Source organism: Balaenoptera ricei, chromosome 15, assembly GCF_028023285.1.
Source record: "Balaenoptera ricei isolate mBalRic1 chromosome 15, mBalRic1.hap2, whole genome shotgun sequence".
Lineage (NCBI taxonomy): Eukaryota > Metazoa > Chordata > Mammalia > Artiodactyla > Balaenopteridae > Balaenoptera > Balaenoptera ricei.
The window spans coordinates 69,081,674-69,098,020 of record NC_082653.1 but is presented as its reverse complement, the minus strand read 5'-3'; the positions used below and the strand labels follow the sequence as shown (position 1 = coordinate 69,098,020).

Sequence of the window (16,347 nt, the reverse complement as noted above, 5' to 3'; positions counted from 1 at the left end):
ATGCAGATATTCTGTCCTTAACTTTAAGGGAGTCCTAACTTTTCTTCCTTCCCCTTGTTATGGGTTGAATTGTATCCCCCTAAAAGAGGTGTTCAAGTCCTAATCCCAATACATACGAATGTGACCTTGTTTGGAGATAAGGTCTTTGCAGATGTAACCAAGTCAAGATGAGGTCATACTAGATTAGGGTGGCCCTAATCCAATGCCTGGAGTCCTTAGAAGAAGAGGAAATTTGGATGCCGAGACACACAGGGAAGAATGCCATGTGATGATGGAAGCAGAGATGGGAGTGATGCAGCTACAAGCCAAGGAGTCCCAAAGATTGACGCCAACTACCAGAAACTAAGAGAGAGGCATGGAACTGACTTTCCCTCAGAGCCCTCCTGAAGGAACCAACCTTGCCGGCACTTTGATTTCAGACTGCTAGTCTCCAGCCTCCAGAACCGTGACTGAATAAATATCTGTTGTTTGAAGCCACCCAGTTTGTGGTACTTTGTTACAGTAGCTCTAGGAAACAAATATACCACACCCCTCATTGGGATTGCCTGAAAATCATCAGCTTGTGATCAAGATATAAGACAGTGTATCTGTGATTCAGGGGGAAGACTTTGACCTCGAATTGGAAGAGAGGTTGTACTGTACCACGTGAAACAAAGTGCCCAAGAAACACACATAAGAGGTAATGCAGCTAAACCACAGAGGGAATAAATAAGGTATGGGGGCAGAGTTAGTGCAGGGAACCAAACCAAAAAGTAACCTAGTATATCACAATAGTGAACGGACCTAGGGGATGCCGCGTGTGACTCTCTAAGCCTGTTTTCTGATAGGTAGAACGATAATACTACCGAGCTCATTAGAGTTACTGAAAATTTTTAAACAAGATATTGCCTATAAGTGCTTTGCAGGGTGATTAACACACTTAAAAACTCAAATGTTAGCCACTGTTGTATGATGATGATGATTACAAACGGTGTGAGCTCTCAGAAGCACAACTTCTCTGAGCCTCAGTATCTTCATTCATAAAACAAGTATAATAGATATTTCACAAGGCTGTTTTGAGGATTGAAAGAGGTTTTTTCTCTTTAATTGAAATATCACTGACATATAGCACTGTGTAAGTTTAAGGTGTAGGGATGTGTTGATTTGATACATTTGTGTATTGCATTATGATTACGTCCCTGGCATTAGCTAACACCTCTATCACCTCACATAATTATTTCTTTTTTGTGGTGGGAACAATGGAGGGACCTTGAGAGCATTATGCTGTGGCTTGGTTTTGAGCACTGCGCATTCAATGGGTTCCTTGAAGGTTGGCTGGCCCTAGTAACATCTGAGCCAGTGTAGTTCCTACAGAATAACAGTAGAGAGCAGCAAGGTCTCATTTTTGCCCCTCCAGCCCAGGAAGTTTAGACAGTGTGGGAAACCAGCTTCTCGTGAGGCTTTTCCTCCTGGGGGGACCCTCAAGCATTTCACTGGGAAGAAGTCAGGTCAGCCATTGCCTTCCTTTCAGAGGAAAAAACAATCCAACGGAATACACGTTCCATAAGAGCCCACTGGGTGTCGTGAACCTCAGTTTAAAACAGGGATTATATTTTACAGGGCTATCTTTCAACTTTTATGTGGGGTAGGCTCAGTGCTTCAGAGCTGCTGAACCATTCCAGGGCCTCAGACCAATTTTTGCAAAATCAATCCCTTCTATGATCAATTTCCTAAGATATCAAGTCATAAAACCTTGCTTAAATTAACAAACTGTAAATTCTAAGAAGTTTGACACAAGCCTCTAGGGGAGGCTTGTGTCAAAGTTTTAGTCCCATTCTGGGGGACTTCCCTGGCGGTCCAGTGATTGAGACTCCGTGCTTCCAATGCAGGGGGCGAGGGTTTGGTCCCTGGTCAGGGAACTAGGATCCCACATGCCGCACGGCGCGGCCAAAACATATATAAAAATAATAATAATAATAATAAAATAAGATAAATTTAAAAAAACAAAGTTTTAGTCCCATTCTGGTCCAGTTCAGTGTTTACCGTAGCTTTATGGCTGAGCAGTTACCCATCCAGCACAGCCAGATTTCCATTTTGTTTGAGCTGCACATGTCAGAGCCAAGCATTTTGTGAATGCTCCATTAGGAGGGACAGACACCACGCTGCACGTCTCATAAGAGGCTGTATTATCCCTCTTTCTTATTACTATGAAGTATTTCAGAAGCGCGAAAAGTATGGAGAATAACAGAACAGGGACCAGTGAGGCCGCCGTCAGGTTTAAGAAAGAAATACTTCAAATACATGGAAAGCCCCCAGGGGCGCACAGTGCCATAAAATTAAGGTGTTCAGCATTTTGTCTGCTCTACTGGCTCCTTTGAGGTCTTCGAGAAAAGTAATGTGCTGCTGGTGCCCCAACTCTAAGCTCCAGCGCACCAGAGGCGCTGAGAGCTTCGCCCTGCGGGGATGCAGTCTCTAAGGATGCCTACAGCGGGGATGGGCTGTAATGGGGGGCGGCGGCGGCGTGGGGGTGGGGGTGGGGGTAGAGGAGGAAGGCAGTGTCACCGCACCTCTCGCCCCGCCCCTGCACCGCCCATCCCTCCACCAACCTCCCCTCCCCTAACTCAGCAGTCCAGCCAGGTCCGAACTTAGCGGAACCGGAGCGGGAGCCCCAGCGCCACCTACCGACAACGATAAGGACCTCCCTCTCGATGTGGGCCTGGATGTAGATGCGGCCGCGGCGCTCCGTGTGGTCTGTGCCGCAGAGGCTGGGGACGTTCATCACGCAGCGCTTGTGGACGTTCATCATGCAGGCTGCGGGGACAGAGGGAGGGTGCGCGGCTCAGGCTGGTCCAGGCTGGACCCCTCCTGTTCCCCTCCTTCCCTCCGAAGCTGGCAGAGACCAGCCGGCCGTGCCCACCCTGCCCAGGTCTCCTCAGAAGGGCTCCTCCAACTCTCCCCCGCCCCCGACCCACACCCCAGGCCCTGATGGACAAAGGAGGAGGAACATGTCCGTCCTCCCGAAAGGCTGAGGCACCTGGCGCAGCCCCGACGGCTCTGAAGCCAGAAGCACCAAGCTCAGCGGCACGGGCAGCAGGTAACGCAGCGAGAGAAGCTGCGGGTGTGGCGGGACCTGACCCGCCAGGCAGCGCAGTGTCCCCACCCAGGAGCAGCCACGCAGGGTGCATGCCCCAAATTGCCGAGATTGCCCCATTTTTCAAGATTAAGCAGGAATCCTGACTTGTGTGTGACATCTCCCGATTTTTAAATATTGACGGCCCATAGGTTGGTTTCCGTGGAAAGAGTCTGAGAATGGGAGTTGTGAGCGAGCAGGTTTACGGCAAGGGCTCCTGGGCGGGAGGAGCTCGCCCACGAGGAGGCCTGAGGCTGACAGTAAGGGGAGCTCTGGACCTCCAGTGACCCTTCAGAGTTGTCCCAAACAGATGCAAGAGGACCAGGCCTCTGCACCCGGGCACCTGCCATGAACCACCCCCTGGGAGGGGCATCATCTTGGGACCTGAGCAGAGCCCGCACAGTATCCACCGAAACTAACTGCAAGAAAAAGAATCAGACGCAGGGTAAGACGAATGGAATAGGTCTGAATGGGACCTTCATGTCTCCTGTGTGATACGATAAATACAGGCTCCCTTCCCACACTCCTGCAGTACAACTGTGCTTCTTTCAGTGGGTGGTTGGTTTCCCCTAAGTCCCACGGCTGCTCCAGGAAGGTGTGCCTGGAGTCCAGTGTTCTCTAGGGGACCCTCGTTCCAGTTTGAGAAGCCAGGAGGAGAGGCTAGATCACCCCACGGGGCCTGCATTTCAGGAGGTTCCCCGGGGAACTGGGGGCACGGCGTCCCCAGGGGCAGGGGGTGCTGAGGACACCCCTTCTCAGCCCGCCCAAGCTCCAGGAGGCAGCAGGCAGATTACAAAACTGGAAATGAATTGTGGGGAGAAAAGGATGGTGGGGAGGAAGGGAGAGCCCCCTGGAACCTGAATGCCCACGTTCGGGGCTCTGCGTCAGCCCAAGCTGCCTCCCACCCACCCCTCTCTGTCCTTGAGGCCCACCTGGGGCCCCACGTGCGCTAAGAGGAATCAGTGTCCCACAAGAAGAAGGCACCTGCACCACTCTCTCCCTGCCTCTGTTATGTGTCTACCTGGGAGCCCCCATTCACCACGCATGTCTCTGTGGCTCTTGCCCTGTTTCTGTTTCTGTCTCTCGGTACCCATATCGGTGTACGTCTCTTTCCTGGTCTGTGCTCCTCTGCTTCAGCATGTGTCTCTCGCTGCCTCGTCTGCATCTATGAATAAGTCTGTTTCATGCTCTGTGCCTGTGTCACGTCTCTTTGTCTCCATCTCTTTCTGTGTCTCTCCATGTGTGTGTTTCTGCCTGTCTCTGCTCTCTCTCCATCTCGGTATCTCTGCGGGAGCCTGACTGAGTGCATCTCTCTCTGTGTCACTTCCAATCATTGTGTCTGTTGGTCCGTCTGTCTGTCCCTCCTGCTTGAGTCTCTCTCTAGCTGGGCCCCTCCGTAGCCTCACCCATCGCTCCCTACACCTGGGCACACGTGTCATCTGCCCCCTGAATCCGCCCCTGTCTGTGCTTGTGTGTTTCTGTCTCTTGCTCCCTTCCTCCCCATCCACACCCATACTCCTCTCTGTCACTCTCTGCCCCTGAGAGTTTCTCTCTCTGTCCTCTGGGCCTCAGGACCCCTGTGACAGGGACAGTCTGGCCTCATGACTGCTCAGCCTGCTGGGGTCAACAGGCCTCTGGGAGCCACCAGCACTGAGCCCCACATCTCCACCCCGTCCCCTTTGCAGCTGCAGCTCTCAAAGCCTGCTGGCTCCCCCACCCCTTGGGCCATTCAGTCCTTCACTTAGTAAAGAGAAGTCCTGCCCCCTCCTGCCTCTTCCCACCCCAGCCTGGTCAGAGAATCACATGCCCGCCCCACTTCTAGCATAAAATGTAGGTGCTGAAGGGAGGCAGATTTCCTCTCTGCAGAGAAAGGCATCAGCCCCGCATATCGGCGCTGGCAACAGCTGTGTGCGTGGCTGCAGGAATGGCCCCGATTTGTCCACGCCTCCCTGTGTCCACACCTGTGGACTGTCCCCTCCCACACGGACTGTGAACCTTGCCATGTGACTTGCTTTGATCAGTGGGACTTGCCCTCTTAAAGCACTTGGGACCTCCGTGTGAGCAAGCCCAGGCTAGCCTGCTCAGGACGAAAGACACGTGGTCCCCCAACCCCCGTCAACCCCATCACCCAGGTGACAGCCAGCCATCCTTGCGGACAGGTGGGTGAGGCCCTCCAGGCCCAGACAGCCCCTCACCAACCTGCTAACCCACCACATAGGCATGAGTAAGCCCAGCCCAGGCCCAAAGGACAGCCTTGCAGAATCATGGGCTACATAAATGGTTATTGTTACTCAGCAACAAACAAGTGGTACCCAGCCCACCCAGGACTTGGGAGAATGTGCTGTAGACCATGATGAAACAGCCCAGTCAGCAGAGGCTGCCAGAGAGCAAATGTACTTACTGTCACATTTCATCCCCTGGTGGATGAGTCCATACAGCAGTGACCCACAGTGGTCACAAAACGTGGGGCTGGAGTATGTGTGGATCTTGAACTTGTGTTTGCTTCGGGGGTCCTAAGGTCAAAAGAAACAAACAAAAGAGGCTGGCATCAGTGTGGCATGCCACGGTTTCACACCACACTGAGAACTCCTAGAGAAGTGAACTTGGCCCCCAGCATTCATCATACTTGTTGGGACCATCACTGGAGCTCTGTGCCCAAACATGGTGCTTGATAAGTAATCATTGAATGAATGAATGACTAAGACAGCTGATGGCTCCCATCCTGCCCCAGCACACTCACTGTGCCTGCAAGTCCTCCATCTGGGAACCCAACCTACTGACTCTTGTCTGCAGCAAGGACTCCACGGACGGCAAACAAAACACCAGACAGATCAGGTAAACAGGTCCCCTTGCTCCTACCTCTCTCTCCTTTATCAGCCAAGCAACTTCTGGGTGATCTAAAACCCAAGTCTGGGCATGAAACCTCCCCAGTAGGACCTCATCATCTACGGGACAGAGTTCAAAGTCCAATGAATAGTCTACAGGTTGTGGCAGAGACTACTAGTTTTCCACCAATACCCACTCTTCCTTTCAATAACAGAACCCTTGAGTCTTAGCAGAGACCTTGGCTGCCCAACTGTAGACCACATTTCCCAGTCTCCCTTGCAGCTTGGTGTGTCCATGTGATTGAGTTCTGGCCAACGGGATGTACGTGTTTCAGTCATTCCTTTAAAAGGAAGGTGTACGCCTCCAGGGCCCCTTTTTCCCTTCCCACTGGCTGGAAGATGGTGAGAAGTGGAAGTGACCACCTTGGACCCAAACTTGGACCCACCAGCCCTGGACTTTGTCCTTTTGGACAGACATCTGAGAGAAAACCTACCTTCTGTCTTGTTCAAGTCACTATATTTGGGGGCTATTTGTTACAGCAGCTTACACCATTCCTTAACTAACTAACATGTCCTTCCTAACCTGGCAATGTAGTGCAGTAGTTAAAGGTCCAGACTTTGGAGCATAAACTGCCTGGGCTCTTCTTTGATGCATAATTTGGGGCAAGTTATTTAATTTCTTTGTGCTTCATTTTCCTTGTCTGTATGATGGAGAGAATGATATAAGCTATACGACCATTGGGAAAAACAAATGAATTAACCTATGTAGAGATCTTAGAACAGCCTGACACACAGTAAGCAGTATAAGCTTTTGCATTATTACTAGATCCCCCATGTGATCCCAACTATGCCCCCAAACACACACTATGTTTCCAGTACACAGGACTTGCTCATACTCCCAAATATGCCATGCCCTTCATGACTCTCTGGCTCTGCATGACGTCTTTCTCCTTCAAGAGCTACTCTAACCAAAAAATTCCTTCTTCTCTTTCCCATCCCAGCCTGAAAGTTGCTTTCTCTGTGAAAGAGAAAATTTAAAATCATGGGCCCTAGGTTCCAACCCAGGGCTGATCTGATGTTCTAGCCTTTGCTATATGCTACCTATCTCCTAATTCATTCATTCATTCATTCATTCATCCATTCACATTTATTTATTGATGCAGGTGCCTTTTAAAAACATATTCTAATAGAGACAGAAAATGAACAAGTAAGCAAATAAATTGACAGAATAAGTAGAAATTATTTTATGTGCGATTAAAATGATGAGCATTTCTCCTTAGGAAACTGTTATTTACAAAATTTAAAAATAATCCTTATACCTTCCAGAATGGCTAAAATTTTAGAAAATTGATACTGACAATACCAAGTGGAGAGAACACTATTGGGACTCTCCTACGGTGCTGGGGAGAATGCAAAATGGTAGCACCTCTCTGGAAAACAGTGTGGCAGTTTCTTATAAACATACCCTTATAACATATGACCCAGTAGTCCCACTCCTAGATGTGAAATGAATACATCTATCCACAGAAAAACCTGAAAGTTTATAGCTACTTTACTTATAATAGCCAAAGTCTGGAAACAACCAAAGTATTCAACATTCAACGTGTGAATGGATAAACAAAGTGTGGCATGTCCACACAACGGAATACTTCTCAGCAGTAAGAAGGAATGAATTACTGATACAGGTAACATTCATGAATCTCAAAAGCATTAGGGTAAGATAAGGCTGTCAAACACATGCTGTTTGATTCTGTTTAAATCAAAGGCTACACGCTATATGATTCCATTTAAATGACATTCTAGAAAAGGAAAAACTATGGGGACAGAAAACAGATCAGTGGTTAAGAAGGATTGGGGGTGGAAAGGGGATTGACAACAAAGGGACAGCATGCGGGAACTTCTATGGGGTGACTGGAATGTGCTATATATCAACTGCGGTGAATTTTACTATATGTAAAGAAAGTGAATTTTGCTGCTTGAAAACTGTCTCAACAAGCCTGCCTAAAATCCCGTCCATCCCTGAAGGCTTTTGTTGATCTGCATCTTCTTAATGAGTTACAAAGTTTCTTTCATGACATTCCAAGCCTCTGAGGTGAGGGAGATGAAGTGTTGGCCCTTGCACGGCTCTGAACAGCCAAGTTTAAGAGGCTGGGTCAGCTCTGCTCTGGCTGTGGGACCCTGCAGGGCTCCCAGGCTGCAGAAGGACCCCAGGAGCCACTTGTCCTGCTCGAGGATTGAGGTGCTACCCTAGTAACAATTTTTTGGAAATCAAAAAAGGAAACTAAAGGCTCCCAGTTGATGGCTTAACCAGCCATGTTTCCATTCTTAGGCAATGAGACGCAGAAATACATCTGGTTCCTGGAAATAGTCCCAGTGCTCTGTGCTGTAAGACACTTCCCTGGCCTTTGAGAATTCACCTTAAAGTTGAGAAATGAGTGTCTCAAATCTGCCTAAAAAGAAACACCTGTTCACCACTGGTATTGGCCTGAAGGGGGAGCTCAAGGCCTCTCTCACTCCTCTACTCAGCCTCAATGGAGGAGAACCTATCTGGTTGGTCAGAGTCCAAGACACTGATTGGCCCAGCCTCGGTGGGTGGAGCCTGCACAGTCTTTAAAAGCTGCGCCACCATCTTTCTCTTTCCCTCCCTCTCCCAGGAGGCTGCTGGGTGGCGGTGGCCTCACCCTAAGAAGGTTGGGCATGAATGGTCTGCACCAGCTCCACTGCAAGCCCTAGGACAAGTTCTCTCTCTCTCCTCTTGGTTTTGTATTTCCTTCTGGGTTCCCTGATATGTTAACCTATAGGAGCCAAGAATTAGTTTTGAGTATGTTTTAAATGTCCTTAGGCCTACCTAATATAGAAAAAAGGAGTCCCCAAGGGCCTCATGAGCTCTACTTCAAGATTTGAAGCAAAACCCCAACTAACAATAAGGTTGCTCTTTGCTGGCTTTGCACTTTCCTCCATGGATAAATCTTAGTGAGGAATCTCAGGGAGGAGGATTCAAGCATTTCTGACCGCATACTATTGAAACGAGCAGGACCCTGCGGGGCTCCTGGGCACGGGAGCCTTTCTGTTCAGCCTCCATGACCTTCCCTGAGTTCCAAAGGGCAGGTTCAAACAGTTGCTAATCAGGGTAGAGAGGGGATGCAGACACAAGGGAAGAGCAGTCAAGAAACAACAGTGCAGGAGGGAGAGTCAAGATGGCAGTGTGGGAAGACGAGGAGTTGGCTTCTCCTCACAACTAGGGTGCCTGCGGGCCGCTGGTGGGGGACTCTGACACCCAAGGAGATGGGAGGAACGCCATAGTGAACCGGCAGGATGTAGGGGGACTGAGGGGGGAGGAGAAGTGGAGGCCAGACAGGATAGGCGCCCCTGAGGCCGGGGAGATTAGGAGAGGCAGGTGGGAGGGACTCTCTGGGAAGAGCAGAAGAGGAGCAGAGGGTGACTGCCCCGCCCACTCGGGCCCGGGGAGCCTGCTGAGCTCCCGGGCCGGGTCCCCTGCCCTCCAAAGCCCCCTCCAGGCCACGTGGGTCCTTGGGGGCATAGGAGGGAGGCCGGGGAGACCAGGAGAGGCAGGCGGGAGGGGCCCTCCGAGACCAGAGGAGCAGGAGAGGAGACGAGGGTGTTTGCCCCGCCCACTCGAGCCCAGGAAGCCTGCAGGGCTCCCAGGTGAGGTCCCCTTCCCTCTGAGACCAGGGGTGGGGGGCATGCCTGGGCCCCTTCTGTTCCTTGAGCCTAAGCCCCACCCCCCACAGCCCCCAGGGCCTTTTCCTGCCCTGCGTGTCCTGAGCATAGGCCCCGCCCACCACCCAAACCTTGCCCTTGCTTAGGTCCCACTCTCCACAGCCAAGGCCTTCCCCCACCCCTTTTATTTTCTTTTCCCTCCTCCTCTTTTTTACTATTGTGGTACTGATATACCTTTCAGTTGTTCATTCATCTATATTTTTATTTTTCTATTCTTTCTAACATATCTGTTAGTTTCCTAGTCTAATTTTATTTTTTACTTTGTTAGTGTTCTTTTTTTCTTTTTTTTCTTTTTTTTTTTGCCACCCCATGCAGCTTGTGGGATCTTGGTTCATGAGCCCACGGTCGGGCTGAAGCTCCTGCGGTGGGAGCTCTGAGTCCAAACCACTGGACTAACAGAGAACCTCAGACCCCAGGGAATATTCATCGGAGTGAGATGTCACAGAGTTCCTCATCTCAGCACCAAGACCCAGCTCTACGCAATAGCCTACAAACTCCAGTGTTGGAAGCCTCAGGCCAAACAACCAGTAAGACAGGAACACAATCCCATTCATTAAAAATAAAAAGAGAGAGAGACAGCAAAAAAATATGTCACAGATGAAGGAGCAAGGTAAAAACCTACAAAACCAAATAAATGAAGAGGAAATAGGCATCTACCTGAAAAAGAATTCAGAGTAATGATAGTAAAGATGATCCAGAATCTCGGAAATAGAATGGAGGCATGGATTGAGAAAATACAAGAAATGCTTAACAAAGATCTAGAAGAACTAAAGAACAGAGATGAACAACACAATAACAGAAATGAAAAATAAAAATACACTAGAAGGAATCAATAACAGAATAACTGAGGCAGAAGAATGAATAAGTGAGCTGGAAGACAAAATGGTGGAATAACTGCTGAGGAGTGGAATAAAGAAAAAAGAATGAAAAGAATTGAAGACAATCTCAGAGACCTCTGGGACAACACTAAATGCAGCAACATTCAAATTATAGGGGTCCCAGAAGAAGAAGAGAAAAAGAAAGGTTCTGAGAAAATATTTGAAGAGATTATAGTTGAAAACTTCCCTAACATGGAAAAGGAAATAGTCACCCAAGTCCAGGAAGCACAGAGAGTCCCATACAGGATAAACCTTAGGAAAAACACACCAAGACACATATTAAACTAACCAAAATTAAATTCAAAGAAAAAATACTAAAAGCATCAAGGGAAAAACAAAAAATAACATACAAAGGAATCCCCATAAGGTTATCAGCTGATTTTTCAGCAGAAACTCTGCAGGCCAGAAGGGAGTGGCAGGATATACTTAAAGTCATGAAAGAGAAAAACCTACAACCAAGATTACTCTACTGAGCAAGGATCTCATTCAGATTTGATGGAGAAGTCAAAAGTTTTTCAGACAAGCAAAAGCTAAGAGAATTCAGCACCACCAAACCAGCTTTACAACAAATGCTAAAGAAGCTTCTCTAAGCAGGAAACACATGAGAAGAAAAAGACCCACAAAAACAAACTCAAAACAACTAAGAAAATGGTAATAGGAACATACATATCGATAATAACCTTGAATGTAAATGGATTAAATGCCCCAACCAAAAGACACAGACTGGCTGAATGGATACAAAAACAAGACCCATATATATGCTGTCTACAGGAGACCCACTTCAGACCTAGGGACACATACAAACTGAAAGTGAGGGGACGGAAAAAGATAGTCCATGCAAATGGAAATCAAAAGAAAGCTGAAGTAGCAATACTCGCATCAGATAAAATAGACTTTAAAATAAAGACTGTTACAAGAGATGAGGGACACTACATAATGATCAAAGGATCAATCCAAGAAGAATATAACAATTATAAATGTTTATGCACTCAACATAGGAGCACCTCAATACATAAGGCAAATGATAATAACCATGAAAGGAGAAATCAACAGTAACACAATAATAGTAGGGGACTTTAACACCCCACTTACACCAATGGACAGATCATCCAAACAGAAAATAAATAACGAAACACAACCTTTAAATGACACGATAGACCAGATAGATCTAATTCATATTTATAGAACATTCCACCCAAAAGTGGCAGAATACACTTTCTCCTCAAGTGCACACAGAACAGTCTCCAGGATAGATCACATCTTGGGTCACAAATCAAGCCTCTGAAAATTTAAGAAAATTGAAATCTTATCAAGCATCTTTTCTGACCACAGCGTTATGAGATTGGAAATCAATTACAGCAAAAAAACTGTAAAAAACACAAATACATGGACGCTAAACAGTGCACTACTAAATAAGCAAGAGATCACTGAAGAAATCAAAGAAGAAATAAAGAAATACATAGAAAAAAATGACAATCAAAATATGACAACCCAAAACCTATGGGACGCGGCGAAAGCAGTTCTAAGAGGCAAGTTTATAGCAATTCAATCTTACCTCAAGAAACAAGAAAACTCTCAAATAAACAATCTAACCCTACACTTAAAATAACTAGAGAAAGAAGAACAAAGAAAACCCAAAGTCAGTAGAAGGAAAGAAATCATAAAGATCAGAGCAGATATAAATGAAATAGAAACAAAGAAAACAATAGCAAAGATCAATAAAACTAAAAGCTGGTTCTTTGAGAAGATAAACCAAATTGATAAACCCTTAGCCAGACTCATCAAGAAAAAAAAGAGGACGCAAATCAATAAAATTAGAAATGAAAAAGGAGAAATCACAACTGACACTGCAGAAATACAAAGGATTATAAAAGACTACTACAAACAACTATATGCCAATAAAATGCACAACCACGAAGAAATGGACAAATTCTTGGAAAGGTACAATTTTCCAAGACTGAACCAGGAAGAATTAGAAAATATAAACAGACCTATCAAAAGTAATGAAATTGAAACCGTAATTAAAAATCTTCCAACAAACAAAAGTCAAGGACCAGATGGCTTCACAGGTGAATTCTACCAAACATTTAGAGAAGAGCTAACATCCATCCTTCTCAACTCTTCCAAAAAATTGCAGAGGGAGAAACACTCCCAAATTCATTCTACGAAGCCACCATCAACCTGAGACCAAAACCAGACAAAGACACTACAAAAAAAGAAAATTACAGACCAATATCACTGATGAGCATAGATGCAAAAATCCTGAACAAAATACTAGCAAACAGAATCCAACAGCACATTAAAAGGATCAGACACCATGATCAAGTGGGATTTATCCCAGAGATGCAAGGATTCTTCAATATATGCAAAGCAATCAATGTGATACACCATGTTAACAAATTAAGGAATAAAAACCATATGATCATCTCAATTGATGCAGAAAAAGCTTTTGACAAAATTCAACACCCATTTATGAAAAAAACTCTCCAGAAAGTGGGCATAGAGGGAACCTACCTCAACATAATAAAGGTCATATATAACAAACCCACAGCAAACATCATTCTCAATGGTGAAAAACTGAAAGCATTTCATCTAAGATCAGGAACAAGACAAGGATGTCCACTCTCACCACTATTACTCAACATAGTTTTGGAAGTCCTAGCCATGGCAATCAGAGAAGAAAAAGAAATAAAAGGAATACAAATTGGAAAAGAAGAAGTAAAACTGTCACTGTTTGCAGATGACATGATACTATACATAGAGAATCCTAAAGATGCCACCAGAAAACTACTAGAGCTTATCAATGAATTTGGTGAAGTTGCAGGATACAAAATTAATGCACAGAAATCTCTTGCATTCCTATACACTAATGATGAAAAATCTGAAAGAGAAATTAAGGAAACACTCCCATTTACCATTGCAACAAAAAGAATAAAATACCTAGGAATAAACCTACCTAGGGAGACAAAAGACCTGTATGCAGAAAACTATAAGACGCTGATGAAAGAAATGAAAGATGATACCAACAGATGAAGAGATATACCATGTTCTTGGATTGGAAGAATCAATATTGTGAAAATGACTACACTACCCAAAACAATCTACAGATTCAATGCAATCCCTATCAAATTACCAATGGCATTTTTTACGGAACTAGAACAAAAAATCTTAAAATTTGTATGGAGACACAAAAGACCCCGAATAGCCAAAGCAGTCTTGAGGGAAAAAAATGGAGCGGGAGGAATCAGACTCTCTGACTTCAGACTATACTACAAAGCTATAGTAATCAAGACAATATGGTACTGGCACAAAAACAGAAACATAGATCAATGGAACAAGATAGAAAGCCCAGAGATAAACCCACGCACCTATGGTCAACTAATCTATGACAAAGGAGGCAAGGATATGCAATGGAGAAAAAACAGTCTCTTCAATAAGTGGTGCTGGAAAAACTGGACAGCTACATGTAAAAGAATGAAATTAGAACACTCCCTAACACCATACACAAAAATAAACTCAAAATGGATTCGAGACCTAAATGTAAGACCAGACACTGTAAAACTCTTTGAGGAAGACATAGGAAGAACACTCTTTGACATAAATCACAGCAAGATCTTTTTTGATCCACCTCCTAGAGTAATGGAAATAAAAACAAAAATAAACAAATGGGACCTAATGAAACTTCAAAGCTTTTGCACAGCAAAGGAAACCATAAACAAGACGAAAAGACAACCCTCAGAATGGGAGAAAATATTTGCAAATGAATCAACGGACAAAGGATTAATCTCCAAAATATATAAACAGCTCATGCAGCTCAATATTAAAGAAACAAACAACCCAATCCAAAAATGGGCAGAAGACCTAAATAGACATTTCTCCAAAGAAGACATACAGATGGCCAAGAAGCACATGAAAAGCTGCTCAATATCACTAATTATTAGAGACATGCAAATTAAAACTACAATGAGGTATCACCTCACAGCAGTTAGAATGGGCATCATCAGAAAATCTACAAACAACAAATGCTGGAGAGGGTGTGGAGAAAAGGGAACACTCTTGCACTGTTGGTGGGAATGTAAATTGATACAGCCACTATGGAGAACAGTATGGAGGTTCCTTAAAAAACTAAAAATAGAATTACCATATGACCCAGCAATCCCACTACTGGGCATATACCCAGAGAAAACTATAATTCAAAAAGACACATGCACCCCAATGTTCATTGCAGCACTATTTACAATAGCCAGGTCATGGAAGCAACCTAAATACCCATCAACAGACGAATGGATAAAGAAGTTGTGGTACATATATACGATGGAATATTACTCAGCCATAAAAAGGAATGAAACTGGGTCATTTGTTGAGACGTGGATGGATCTAGAGACTGTCATACAGAGTGAAGTAAGTCATAAAGAGAAAAACAAATATATATTAACGCATGTATGTGGAACCTAGAAAAATGGTACAGATGAACCAGTTTGCAGGGCAGAAGTTGAGACACAGATGTAGAGAACAAATGTATGGACACCAAGGGGGGAAAGCCGCGGGGGGGTGGGGATGGTGGTGTGATGAATTGGGCGATTGGGATTGACATGTATACACTGATGTGTATAAAATTGATGACTAATAAGAACCTGCTGTATAAAAAAATAAATAAAATAAAATTTAAAAATTAAAAAAAAAAAGAAATGGGTTAGAAACTGTCATATCCCTACCCCAGCATCACCACTTGATTTCCAGTGTCCCTGGTCATCTCTCCCACCCTTAGGAACCAGGTTCCCACAGGGTCCTGGCATGATTCTTCTACCCACTGTTTCATGGGGTTGAGCTCCATCATGCTTTGTACTAGGCAAATTTGGATTCCAAGTTTTCTTCCACTTCTGATTCTGATCCAAGAGATCGCCAAATAACAACAACAAAATGATAATCAACTACTGTGACTCTTACTGCCACCATGAATTCAGCAGACTCTCTGCCAAGCACTGTGCTAAGCGTTCCATATAACACCATTAAAGCTTCATAATGGCCAATGAGAGAGGAGTTATTACCCTGGTATTCCAGATGACTAAACAGAGGCTTAGAGAAGTAACTTGTCCAAGGTCACAAAGTAAGGAAGTGGGAGAGACAGGAGTGGAATCAAGTTTGTCAGGCTCCAAAGATGCAGGCAACAGAGTGGGGATGCCCGAGTGTCACCTGGCTGCCTCCTGCTCCTCAGCCTTCCCAGAGGGTCTCCCACCCAACAGGGGGTTACAGATAGTGACACCCTTCATCCCACACAAATGCAGCACCAGCCAGAGTCAGGTCACTCGGAGCTCCCCACCCCCACCCCCAAACCAGAGTCTTCACTGTGAACAGATACTCCCCAGGACCAAAGGACAGGCCGAACCCAGCTCAGCATCTTCAGTTTATCACCTGACTCCAGGCACATGCAGGTAAGGAGGAAGGAAGCGGAGATGAGAAACCAAAAAAAAAAAAAAAAAAAAAACTTTAAACCTCTAAATCAAAACCTAAAATAGCCTTTCTCCATCTGAATGGGCTGTGTGGCTTTATGCACAGGTGGGCTGAAATCCGGCTGAGCTGAGGCAAAGCTGCAGGAATACAGAAGCTGTGTTGAAACACAAAGGTCATGAAAGCCCACACCAACAGCATCAGTCAGAGTAGGAAGTCAGAGCAACCTGTAAATTCAGACTGTGTCATCCCTGGACCTTTACAGGCTACAAAAGCCTGGAAGGTATGCTTCCTGGCAGGTCGACAGCAAGGCGAACCTGGAGATCTCGTTTGAAAATACTGTCAG

General features: G+C 45.6%; 1 protein-coding gene across 2 annotated transcripts in view; it reads right to left on the bottom strand.

The window, feature by feature from the left end:
• The window catches only part of PRKCB (protein kinase C beta), a 312,542-nt gene that overhangs the window by 140,768 nt on the left and 155,427 nt on the right, over positions 1–16,347 (bottom strand). For both annotated transcript variants that reach the window (XM_059896365.1, XM_059896364.1), the window contains exons 4-5: positions 5,511–5,622; positions 2,662–2,790 (exon numbers count right to left, since the gene is read on the bottom strand). In XM_059896365.1, coding sequence (XP_059752348.1) covers positions 2,662–2,790; positions 5,511–5,622 — 241 coding nt within the window. The remainder of the gene's footprint in view (positions 1–2,661; positions 2,791–5,510; positions 5,623–16,347) is intronic.